This window comes from Erigeron canadensis, chromosome 3 (assembly GCF_010389155.1).
Source record: "Erigeron canadensis isolate Cc75 chromosome 3, C_canadensis_v1, whole genome shotgun sequence".
Taxonomy (NCBI): Eukaryota; Viridiplantae; Streptophyta; class Magnoliopsida; order Asterales; family Asteraceae; genus Erigeron; species Erigeron canadensis.
Genome location: NC_057763.1, coordinates 1,443,297 through 1,457,159, shown reverse-complemented (window position 1 = coordinate 1,457,159; position 13,863 = coordinate 1,443,297). Strand labels below are relative to the sequence as shown.

Below are 13,863 nucleotides of genomic sequence, written 5' to 3'. Positions count from 1 at the left end.
TGTAACTATAGAGATAACAAAAACATAACATGAATTGTTGATTTATGAGTAAAGGGTGAAATTTTCTGCCTCTAAATGACTTAAAATTATAGTAACATATTTTTGTTACAACTACAACACTTTTTTGTGGTGGTGAAAATCAATGCTCTTATGGTACAAATATATATATATATATATATATGGGTGAGATATATTTTGAGACCACCTCTTATTTTAGGACCAATTATGACTATTGATTTTTGTACACCATTATCATCTACTATGATATACAAGACTTTTTTGTAAAAACACTAAAACTTTCCGGCGACGGGTCCACCAGAAAATCATGTGTAAGTTAACTTACACATGATTTTTCTGTGGGTCCGTCGCTGGAAAGTCTTAGTGTTTTTACAAAAAAAGTCTTGTATATCGTAGTAGATGATGATGGTGGTTTGTAAGTTACGAAAATCAATGGTCTTTTTTGGACTTTTTTTAGTTGGTCTCAAATTATCTTTCCCTATATATATATATATATATATATAGGGGGACGAGAATATGAGACTGTTAGGCACTAAAGTTCGGTGAAAAACCCATCATATACCTTTTTTAAAAGGTAAAAAACATAAGGGCCCAAGTATTTTTTCAAAATATTAAAAAATTAGTATGTAACGGGTTTTTCACCCAAGTTTGATACATACTGCCACATACTCACTTTTCCCATATATATATGGTCCAATATATTACATCTGATATTTGAAAACAAGAAACAAATTCCACTAGATGGATTTATAATTTAGTTTACGGGTATGAGGTAGCTAAAGGAGTAAAGGACCTCAACGTCAGTATCGGCTCTATCAAATTGAGGTCTAAAACACGTTCTTATCATTGAGACCTTTTTAAGTAACAAAACTATTGATTTTAAATCGAGTTTATCTTTTTCAATCTGATTAAATGCGAAAATATAACAAATTCCATACACTAATTGAAATGATAAATCGCTCATGATCGATAGAATTTTTATTTTATTTAATCTTTCATGTGATGTTTAACTATATAAAAATTTTCGCATAAGTTAAGTTTTGAAAAACTTTTTTCTGCTAAGGCAACTAGTTGATAAAAATTAAGTTTTCTAATTCTTGTATGCACGTAATCATATAGGGAGTTGATATTTACACGGAATTATATACTTGATACACTAAAAAGTAGCATGAATGGACAATTTTACCCTTTAATATGTTTGGAGTACAATTTATAATCATAAACTTCTAAAAATTGAAAGTATTGTGCCGTGGCTACTGGATCTTATCTCACTTCTAGATCCTCCACTTCATAGTGGGAGTTACCATCAAGATTGGATCTCTAATTAAAGTCTATATGTACCGACGGTACTAGACTCATTTCCGATACATATATATAGCCACCGACAACAATTACAAACACATAGATGCATCGATGTATTGCATATGTACAGAAAAAATAACCCTTTGGTATTTTTTTCTGATGCGATATATCTCGATTTAGGGACTTACCATGCATTAACCATATATTTCTGTAGCTTAATTTGTGATGACCGAGTTCGAATAAATCTAGCCAATGATGATAAAATTGATTCAACATCACTATATTAGTTTACTAGGGTTGATGAATTAGGCAAAAGATAAATCCTAACTTTTAGTGTCCTTTCTCTAACTGTCGACGACAATAGATATCAAATGATATCGGAATATAGTTCTTACCCGATGAGTCAAGGAAGCCGGAAACACATGATACTGGAATAAGGAATGACTTTGACTTTTTGATGTACGAGTAAATTGTTTAGAGGACATGAATTGTTAAAAGACTTTAAAGGGTATAATAGTCCATTCCATCCAAATTCTGTAGACGAAGTAATATCTTCCGTGTAAAAATCATCTGCCAATCATATATTGAGAAATATACATAACTAGTGTTCAGGCCCGTCCAATGGACGGGTAGTCTCAAAATATCTTAATTAAAGTTAAAAAATTGGAATTCAAATATATTAAATAGATATACCGAAATCAACTTGGAAATTTGCTAGCTGCTTAGTCACTCCATCGGTCAAAATACTCCAAAAATTATCCGCTCAAAGAAGATACATACGAAAGTTAACTCCATATAAATATTGATTATAGTTTACCTTTTTTTTTCAACTTTAGTTAAATAAAAAATTTACAGTTTCTTATATTCGAAAAGTGTAACCTATAATTAATTATTTTTAAATTGGGTTAAAGTGTAAATTGGTGATGAAAAATCAAAAAGTGTAAGTTAATTATTTTAAATTGGGTTAAAGTGTAAATTAGTGATGAAAAACCAAAAAGTGTAAATTAATTGTTTTAGATTGGGGTTAAAGTGTAAATTGGTGATGGAAAACCAAAAAGTGTAAATTAATTTAGATAAATATTAAAAATAAATAAATAGAGGATTAATAAGGATGGAGGATTAGACTAAAAGGTATGGATTAGCGATGTCAAATGTACCCTCAACCTCCTCTTTTAGTTATATTATAGATATTCGGATATTTGAGGCTTAAAAGCCTTTGTTTTAGTTATTTTACCCTTGAGCCACTAATTTATCATGAAGCCTGTTTTTTATTTTTTTTAACTAGTGGCAAGATTGGAGAATGATGGTGAACTTTGACTGCATTTCACGATGCGTAAATGTCAAACATTGTACGTCTGAAATATTGCTGTTTTTTCCTTTCTATTGGTGTTTGGCAAAACATACTTTTTTTTCTCGTGTCTTTTATTATTGGTAGAAAAATAGCAATAATATTAGAGGTTATATTCTTATTTAAGTTTGTTAAACCAATGAAAACATTATGGTAAAGGCTCTGTTCTATATTCTTTTGATGAATTTCCTAGTTTTGAAAGATTAATTATTATAGTTGGACGAAAATCAACAAATGAATTATGTTGTTCAACTACATCTAACCTAGACAACTATTTTGTATAATTATGCCACGTGTCACTTTTGTTTTACATCTGCATATATCTACTAGACCTTCTTCCTCTTGTAGATGCCACTACTTAGGTTGGTAAACTGCTCACAACCATCTTCACATTCCAAACAACCAACAAAAGGCCTTAATTCACTTAAGCATATGACTTTTGTATGTTTAATAGTTATTTAATTAATAGTATAATCATGAAACTCTCCAATCAATCCCTATATATAGTTCTGATCTTTTGTGCATTCACTTCATAGTCAATTCAAATTCATTTGTGACTCTCTATCTCTTCTCTTGAGTATTCTTTAGCTAATCACCATAATCCTATCATGGCTTCCACGAGCTACGTTAATTTTCTACTAGTTCTTGCGGTATTCTTTGTTTTGAACAACGAGATGTGTTATGCTTCACGTAATTTGCTGCAAGCAACTCCAACATTGCCACAACCACAAATACCGAATCTACCAACAATTCCACAGCCACAAATGCCCACAATTCCAACACTCCCACAACCACAAATGCCCACAATTCCAACACTTCCGCAACCACAGATGCCGACCCTTCCCACCCTCCCAAACATGCCCAAGGTTTCCTTTCCTCCGTTGCCTTCTATGCCAACAATGCCTACACTCCCAAACTTTCCAACAACTCTTCCTAATATCCCTAACTTCTTTGCTCCACCACCTTCCAAGAAATAGACTCGGACAATCCATTAGCTGCTAGATAAGAAGAAAGGCTAGTACACATACGTTCCCATTGCTTGGATATCCGGAGCTTTGTTATTTATGTCGTTGATCAGGGTCTTTGATCCATTTGTTTTACATTTATGCTTTACTAGTATGTGTGTGGCTTTTTCTATGAGTACTTTGAGTGGTTTGATATGATTTTTCTGTAATATATTCTTATTTTAAAGTTGAATGAATCGGTTTCTTTAATTCGATCATAACTACCAGCACCGTCTGAAACTTACATCCTCTTGTTGATACTAATGAAGTAGGAGTGTTGTTTGCGTTGGCACCTCCAATTACGATTAAAGCTATGGATGAACTATGAAAAGTGTTACCCGATTCCCATAATTTAGCACTGATCCAATAGATTAATATTCAGATAAATAAAAGTCTGAAGCAAAACAACATAATCACGTTTCTGCACAGAAATATGTGAGCTTACATTTACAACATCATGAAATATGTTTAAATTCTCTGGTGCCCGTACAGAGGATACCAGCAGAATATAAATTCGTACTGAAACAGAAATTAAGTTTATGGAGTTTTTAGACTCTCTAGATTATGTGTGGATCTGAAAGAGGGTTTAGGCTGAATATATATGTACTATGTAGAGTTGCAGCTTTTTTGTAAATTGGATGCTGAGAAATTTTCACATATCCTCATATCTATAGCCTTTTTATATTTATTAGCTCAAACGCCGAATATTCTATATATCCTGTAAATTATATTGGATACCTATCTACTGTCCGCCCGTTAACTGTAAACTGTCTACAAAAGACTAGCTACATGCATTGTGTCGATAATCTTTTCTAAAAGGAGTTTATATATTGTGTGATATATTGTACAGGAAGTTGGAGGACTTAAAGGGAGGAATAACATTGGTATAGTGGTTAATAAACTCATACTTGCTGCAACTGTGTACTTTCTGTGGCAAGAAAGGAACTGCAGAATTTTCCAAAATAAGGAAAGAAGTGAAGAGGCAGTTTATAATATCATTAAGGATAGTATCAAAAGCAAGCTTCTGTCAATAAGAGTTAGGAAGACTAAGAATGTGAATATTGTTGGTGCTCAGCGGAAATTGAGATGGGAGAATTTCTGTCTTGTGGCTGAATGATGGTTGAATGTGATGGCTTATTCTAAACTTGGAGTATGCATGCGAATTGGAATAGTGAGTTGTGCAAGATGAAGCTACTTGGTCCTCTTCTAGCATACTTTGAGTTTGAGTTTTGTCTTGTGAGATGGTATTTTCATTCTGTGTATATTCTAGTTTGAGGTGTATTTCTTAGCAATTTTATTTGTCTGTATGGTTGGTATAGTATAAATATAGGTTTATCTGTATAATGCTTGGGTCTGTCCAAGCTTGGTTTTGAGCTTATTGTACATATTTGAATTTTCAATACATTAACCAGTTTAATTATTATATTGTGTGATATGACATGTTTTCATACTTATTTTTCTGTTTTTTTTTTTCTGAATGTTATCTCAGTTTGTCTGACATTAAACATATATGTTTCTTTTTATTAGGCAAAATAAGAAACTTAATGCCTTTTCTAAGAATGAAGATTCATAGTATTGGTTTTGAATCATATCTTTATTAGAAATGCTTAATTTGCCACATTTTATCTCTACATGTAGAAGTAAGCAATTACTTACTCTCTTGCTTCCAGAATCGGTTTAAAGATTACAAGTTGATATGAAGTTTGAATGAGGATATATGTGATATAGTAATTATTTGGTAGAGATAAAGAACAATGTATATATAGTGCTGTCCTCACCAGGAAGTGTACGTGTGAACTAAATTCCTCTCGTGTCTTTTGTTAGCAGCCACATTCCAATTCTGCCTCTCTGATTAAATTTGGTCACCTGAGCTAGGAAGAAAGTTAACAAACAAAATGTGCCCTCAAGTCCAAAGATTGTTCAACTACTGCAAAGTCCAAACCTTGAAAGTCTGATATTGTTATGCCAAGTGTCAATATTTTCTACATTTGCTTATCTACTAGTTCTTCTTCCTTACAAACTTCTCTATATATTTCTAATTCTTTGTGCATTCTTTTCATAGTGAAATCAAGCTCATTTGTATTTAACTCTTAAACACTCCTTGGCTTTTCCTTAAGTTAATTTTATCATAAATCCTAGTATGGCTTCCACATGCTGTAGTTATCTCCTTGTCTTTGCGGTATTCTTTGTCGTTATGAGCAACGAGAAGTGTTATGCTTCACGTAATTTGCTCCAAGCAACTCCAACATTGCCACAACCACAAATACCAACACTCCCACAACCACAATTGCCCACCATGCCGACTCTCCCACAACCACAGATGCCCACCATACCAACTCTCCCACAACCACAGATGCCCACCATCCCAACCCTCCCCAGCATGCCCAAACTTTCATTTCCTCCGATGCCTTCAATGCCTACATTGCCTTCTATGCCTACGATCCCAAACCTTCCAACAACTCTACCCAAAATTCCTTTCTTTGCTCCACCACCTTCCAAGTAATACACCATGGATGCTGTAAGATAAGAAGAAACACTAGCTAGTATACATTCATGTACAATGTTTGATGATGGTTTATGTTCTGTTTTCGAGGGTCTTTGTTCTGTTTTATATTTATCTTATCTTATTACTGGGCTTCATTATATGGGATTGGTAGAGGCGAAAGGCGTTGTATATATAATTAGGGAGTGCCTCATTCTGTGTTGTTTTTTCTTTGTGTACTCTGAGTGGATTGATATGATTTGTTGTAATATATTCTTACATTTTAATCAGATGAATTATCTATCTCTTTTTATCATGATTACATTTATGGTCTGATATATCTTCTCTTTGATACTACTAAAAGAGGTGCAGTGTTGTTAACAACTGGCATAAAACCATATCAAGGTTCAACGGGTTTTCCAAAGCAACATCTTGATTCCAGGGGGACAAGGGTTCGTTTTTAGTAGACTAGGTTTTGCAATTCAGAAAGGGGTGACGGCGTATCTTGTTGCCTGCCTACTCGCTATTACGATGTAATTTGGCAAATTGTGAAATGGAAAAAGGGAAAATTATAATAATAATATAAATTATACTTTGCAGTAGAACTCTATGAAATATATTCAAATCAAATGATCTGATTTGAAGATCACGAAAGGGTGCAACCATACAATGGTGATTTGGTCATAAATTACTCACAATGATGTCAACTACTCCAGAGGTTGTTCAACTACTTTTTAACATAGAAAACTGATTGTATTTTGATGCTAGTTGTCACTTTTACTCTGCATCTGTTTATCGACCTATATCCTCTAGTTTCCTCGTGTAACCAGTTAATACTTAAACATATTTCAAGTTTTAGTGCATTTCTTATAAAGTTGATTCAAGCTCATTTGTTTTCCTATCAAATACTCTCGAGCAGTCTTTATCTGATTACAAAGAAAAAAACCGTACCATGGGTTCCACCAAGTATGTTTACCTGGTTGTCGTGGCAGTATTCTTTGTCATGAACAACGAGATGTGTTATGCTTCACGTAATTTGCTGCAGGCAACTCCAACATTGCCACAACCACAAATTCCTGCCATACCAACACTGCCACAACCGCAGATGCCCACCATCCGGACACTCCCACAACCACAAATGCCCACCATACCATCACTGCCACAGCCACAAATACCCACCATCCCAACCCTCCCTTAGTCCCTTACATGCCCAAAGTTTCTTTGCCTCCATTGCCTTCGATGCCAAAAATGCCAACAATCCCAAACCTTCCAACAACTCTGCCTAATATTCCTTTCTTTGCTCCACCACCATCCAAGAAGTAGACTACCGACTACGGGCCCTTCTGCAAGATAAGAAGAAAAAACAGTGATACACGCGTGCTCATTGTGCGGAGATCAGGAGCTTTGATTGAGATTTCTGTTAGAAAGATATTTGAATATTGTTTTTTCATTATGATTTGGTAGTTAACAGAATTCAACGTATGGGCCAAATTGATACCGAGTGTTTTGTTATGTGTTGCTTTTTGTTTTTTATATGTACTGTATGGTTCCATTTGATGTGCTGTAATATATTCATATATTCAACTGAAAAATTCTGTTGTTTTATACCATTTGAAGTACAAGCATGATTGAATCCCCCACATCGAGTCTTTTATACTTAGCTATATATATAATTTGCTGGTAAAAGTGACGCTGGATCTGCTAATTTCTCCAAATTAAGAATAGGATCCCATTAGCCATCATATGGATAGAAGGTGAACTAGAACCATACCATGATCACGATGCAGAAACAATTCGAATTTATGCATCAAAGACATTATTATGTGTCAAAACAATAACAGAACATATTTTCCTCCCACTATCGTAAAATGATGAACCACTTTTTATGTCAACTAAACAAAAGAAGTAAGAACTCTTCATGTTAACAAAGTAAAGGAATAATTAATCAGGCTATGAGTGGAGTCATTTGATAAATCAAGGATAGTTGGACCAAGCTCCTTAATATTGATCTGCAGTATTTTCGTATTTATATAATTAACAAGGGTTCTACCAAGAAGGCTCATTAATTATGCCGAATGTGATATATGTAGAGCTGAGTTGTGTTTTTGGATTACATCTCGAGAAAAACCAAAAATATATGTTCACGGTTTCATTCTTGATAATTTTGTTAACTTAGAAGAAAATCAGTAACTAAAACACTTCCTCTAGTCTACAGTTTGTCCAACAACCAAATGCATATTTGGGCTGTTACTTGCCAAACATAGGTTGATAAACTACTCACAACCATAAACAAATGACACTTTCAAGGTTTTGACCAATTAGCATTATCTTTATATATACTCATCACTCATGTCATGTAGGCTATCCCATCAATCAAGTTCATTTGTCTCTGTACTCTTTAAATCTTGCAAGGTTTATTTCACGAATCGCGGGAAATCCAACCATGGGTTCCATCAGCCACTTTTACCTTCTTGTCCTTGCAGTATTCTTTGTTATGAGCAACGATATGTGTTATGCTTCGCGTAATTTGCTGCAAGCAAATCCGACATTGCCACAACCACAAATACCCAATATGCCAACACTTCCACAACCACAAATGCCCACCATCCCAACACTCCCACAACCACAGATGCCGACAATACCAACACTACCACAGCCGCAGATACCCACCATCCCCACCATCCCTAACATGCCCAAGGTTTCCTTCCCACCGTTACCTTCCATGCCATCTATGCCTACGATCCCAAATCTTCCAACAACTCTACCCAAAATTCCTTTCTTTGCGCCACCACCTTCCAAGTAGACTACGCAGAAAAGCAATGCTAGCTGATAAGAAGAAAAGGAATGATACGTTATCTGGGATCAGGAGCTCAGTATTGCTGTTAGGATGGTCTTTCAAACAATCATTTTAGATTTAAGTTTTTCTTAGAAACTGGGTTTCACCACTTGGGTTTGGTTGCTCGGTTAGGTGATAGGCAAGTCTGTCTTGGGTGTGTGTGTGTACTTTGTGTGATTCAATACGGTTTGTTGTAAAATACTCTTTCATTTATGTCGAGTGATTTATCTATTTGATATCTTGGATTAGCCGTTTTATTGATTAAAATGAAATTTTCTATTGCTGAAGGTTCATATTCATATATAAGATAAATGGACATATTTCCTGTAAATTCTCAGAAGAAGAATTGAAAAGACCCATATATGCAGAGCATGTATTTCCAATACAGTTCAGTAAGGACTTACAAAATAATTTAAACTCAAATATATTGTGTTATGAATTGTTCTTAATATTGTTGATAGACTGAAGGGCTATATATAACCAATAAAAAACAATACTACCTTCCTGATATGCCTAAGATTCTAATTAACTAATACTAAGTAAACTATGATACTAATAGCTAAATTAAGTGATATGAGTTGTTAGCCTTTATATACCTAATGTACAATACTTCAATAAAGAAACAATACTATCTTCCTTGGCTAGTCAAGCTTATGACATGCAGGTACAACAAATTTAGTGTGCTTTACGCATGAGAGATGGAACAGACGACTTGAGAGGAAGACGATAAACAATATACGCTCCAGCAGAGTATGCAACCCAACTAGTGAATGCGAGTGGCATAAGCGTCTCAACAACCAATAAGCTGTTATGTAGGTCTTGCCGCCAAAGGCGATTTCCTTTCATTAAGCTCGTTGCAACAAGAACCTTGAATACACCGCCCTGCCAAAAGCAGAAAAAGAAGATACATTTGATATGAAGAAACCTGCCGTAAGACAAGCGTGGGAAATCTTCAGCAAATGCTTGGTAGAAAGCATAAGCACTGTAATATGCAACAGAAACCGATAATTTCAAGAAAACGAAAAACACCCAGCTAAGCCAAAGAGGATACATCCCAAAGAGCTGAAAAGCTATGATGAAAACGGTACACACAAGGCGAATCAACACATACTGCCATGTCCAAAAGTTCAAGAGCTCGAGGTTAATTTGGTCCAAAAGAACACAACGAGGTCGAACAAGAGTCACCGGGAAAACATTATGAATAAGTCTTCTTCTTATTTTTTGACGAAAGGCGTTTGGAGAGAGTTTTGATGTGTTGAGATTCATATACGCCTGCAACAAACCCGTGAACATTGGGATATGTATCCTATACTTGAAGCTATTTAATTTTAGTTTATCTAGATGTTTTTAAAAATCTTTCCCTGTGTTATGATATATTCTATACTTTTGGGAGGATTTGTAATTACTTGTTCCCTAAGAAGGATATGTATCTTGGTTCGTTATTTGGGTATATATATATGATCGATAAAAAACAAAAATTATGGGAATAAAAAAAATGTGCTTCCGAAACAAATTTGTAAAACGAATTTATATATTCGGTCCTGATTTACCTTTCGAAGGATCTAATTTAGGTTTTTCCAGAAACATATGAGTTACTCGGTATTATTATTGGATATTGGAAAACTGCTAGTATAGGTCCGAACCAAAAGGTTGATCCCTCATGATCACACTCATAAGTTGTAGCTCACATTCCTTATAATTGACCTCATTATTAGTGGAACTAAAACCGGAAACAAATACAACATATTTAACTATAGTGTGAAAACAAATACAACTATTTAAATTTTGTATCATGTACATATAAATTTGTACTGATTTAAATTTAAGAGATTGAGTTAAGTATTTGAGGATGTATGTAACTTGTACAATTTTTTATAGTGTGAAAACAACTTTCATCCGGTTCATGGTATGTAATTAACTTGCAAAGTTGAACGAATCGTGTAAGCAATCAGCTGGATACTAATTGGCACCATCCGGCAATTGAGACGTAGCATAATGAGTGACCTTCACATCAGCATTTAGGATATTGTTTACACGATTCATGCAATTTTGTAAGTTAATTATATACAATGAAACATATTAAAGTTGTTTTCATACAATAGGATAAGTCTACAAGTTACATGCAATGTTGATGTCATGATTCATGAATAGGTTTCGCATCAACATATTAACGATATAGTTTAAAATAGTCGTGAGGATACCTTAATCAAAAGTTCAAAACTAGAAAAAACTCTTTTAAAAAACTTTATTGTAATTTGCATAACTATAGTGCTACATTTGTAAAAAGAAAAAAAAATTATTCCCCAAATAAAACAATTTAAACTTATGTGGTCATTTTCTGAAATTCAGAAAACTAGATAAAACATAGCAGCAGCAAGCAGGGGAAACCAGCAAACAAAACATTTCGCCGATCTCAGTCCTCACCGGAGAATCACAACGGCGCCTTCAATCTCTTTCCGGCGAACTTCAACACCGGAAAACTGCAAAACAGCCTCTCACAAGTAATTCTTTTGTCTCGAAATTATTCTTTCATTTACAAACAATTCAAAGTTAGATGTAAACCCTAATCATATTTCATAAAATCATAATTTTGTTAATATATATATGTGTGTGTGTGTGTGTGTGTGTGTGTGATATATACCTTTCTATTGTTAGCTTTGTTCTTTTTTAGGTTAGTCAGATTTTGTTTGATTATTTTGTTTGATTATTTTGTTATAGTGCATGTTACGTGTTCGATGAAATGCCTCAATGAGACTTGTTTTAATTTACAGGAAATATTGAAGTATATGCTCATTTTATGATCAGATGGACAGAATGAGTAGACTTTATGAGGGGTGGAATGAAATTTTAAAGATTCAGAAGTTCCGGAGGGCGGTTGGAAAAACCATTTTCTTTTCTTTTTCGGCGCTCATTAGCTACGCATACAACTCCAATACGTATGTATACTGATTATAGTTTTTTGCGTATGTGTAACCCTAAGTTTGTTTCAAATGTTCAATCTTTCTAGTTATAGGATGGTGAAAACATATGACCCCCATCGTTCGTATTACTTAGTTAGGATCAAGTCGATTGCTTCTTCTTTTTTTTTTTAACCTTTGAATCATTTAGGCTTAATTGATTTTTTGGGTTTTAGAACTAAGAAGTTGTAAAAATTTTGAATTCTTGTAGGACACGAGCAGGGTACTCAAGAGGTGATCAGTTTTATGCATCTTATCCCGCAGGCAGTGAGCTTTTGACTGATACTACTAAGGTGAGGCTGTGTTTGTTAAATTTGGAAAGTGATTATTTGTTTGTTTATTGGATTTTTGAATAAGGACTGAGTATTCAGTTATTGTGGTTAGTTGTATAAATCTGCACTTGGGAATTGCTTTGAAGTGGAAGATTGGGGGCCGATCGAATGGTCCATAATGGCAAAGCATTTCGAGCGTCAAGGGAAATCACCATACGCATATCATGCGGTAAGTTACCTAAATCACTATAACCCAAATGGCTTTGTCATAAAAGCCGTCAAGGGAAGAACTAATTGAGTTAACCATTTTTTTAAACTGAAATCTTGGATCCAGTAACTTTTATTAATTAATAACACATGAATTTATACAAGGTTGCATGACAGTTTGTTTGATCGGTTTCTTTATTTGATTAATATGTTTATGCTTCAAGGCTTTAATTTGGTTGCCTTTTGTTATTGCAGCAATACCAGGCTCACCTCTCATCTAATGGAAATCTTGATGGAAGTGGGTAGCGAAACAATACAAATTCATAATCTAACATGATTAGGAGTTAACAATCGCAATTTGATACCACTATTTAAAAGTCCAGAAGTTTATAAGCAGCCACTGGTGTTATCTGATGATCTAGGCGAATGGGTTCATTGCTTTTGTCTGATCTTTTTTTGAAGTTATGTATGGTTTGTCTATTTAAATTATTTCCCTTGAATGGGAATGGTCTGATAAAACCTGAGCTATGGAGTATTTAGATATCTTCATTAGTCGTTATTGTAATGTAGTTGTCTGGATACCTATTCTTAAATATATCACTTCACTTCAAGGTGAGAGTTAAATGTTGAAAAGTGTATTTTCCCTTTTGGATGTAGCAATTGTTGGCTCTTTGTTCAGCTCTTGATTTTCTGGAATTATAGAATACTTGTATGTTCATTCTCAGTTTCTCACTTGGAGAGAATATCTGCACCTCTTTCCCTGGCTTTCTGTAAATAGAAAGAAAAAAAATTGACATTTTTTTCAGTTGAAGATGCATACTTGATATGTTCATCTGATCGTCTTACGGTGAATATGCAGAAGATTGATACAAATGGTTATGAAGATTAGCTATTTTTACTTTAATCTGTGAAGAGGTAATTAAATGTCATGAAGTTTTAAGCTGCAATAATATCTGAAGTATGCCCTCATTTGAGATTAGGAAGCAAGTTTTATATCAGCTTTAGACATCAACAAATCACTATAACAGAGAGAAACAGAGATATAAGGAAGCACAAAAAGCAAAAACAAAGATAAAAAAGGGCATTTGATGAAGAAGAATGCTAGAAAAGTAGAAATGGTTTGGAATAGTTTCATGAAGAAGACTGCTTTGCGTCACTCTTCGCTGTTATTGAAGTCTGGTGACATTGCTATTTTATGGATTTCATCTTGGACTAACGAAGTGGATTTTATATGTACCATGAGTGCTGCACACGAAAAGCTCCTTATCTTGTAAGTGTTCTAAGCACATTCATTACTACTGGTTTCTGACATTTCAAATTTGCTTCACTTTGACTTAATATTGTTATGTAAGATATGAATTGAAGAGATTTAACCAAAAAAATGTCTTCGGATCGAGGTTGTTCAACAACTCAAACCAATAAGCCTATTATTATTTA

At 34.1% G+C, this 13,863-nt stretch overlaps 1 protein-coding gene across 1 annotated transcript; it reads left to right on the top strand.

Moving 5' to 3' along the window:
• The first annotated feature begins 11,355 nt into the window (after window positions 1-11,355).
• LOC122594023 lies at window positions 11,356-13,104 on the top strand. Its single transcript, XM_043766499.1, has 5 exons — window positions 11,356-11,491; window positions 11,762-11,926; window positions 12,159-12,240; window positions 12,332-12,448; window positions 12,682-13,104. Exons 2-5 carry the CDS (start codon window positions 11,796-11,798, stop codon window positions 12,730-12,732), a joined length of 381 nt encoding a protein of 126 aa, XP_043622434.1. The 5' UTR covers window positions 11,356-11,491; window positions 11,762-11,795; the 3' UTR covers window positions 12,733-13,104.
• Window positions 13,105-13,863: the final 759 nt, after the last annotated feature.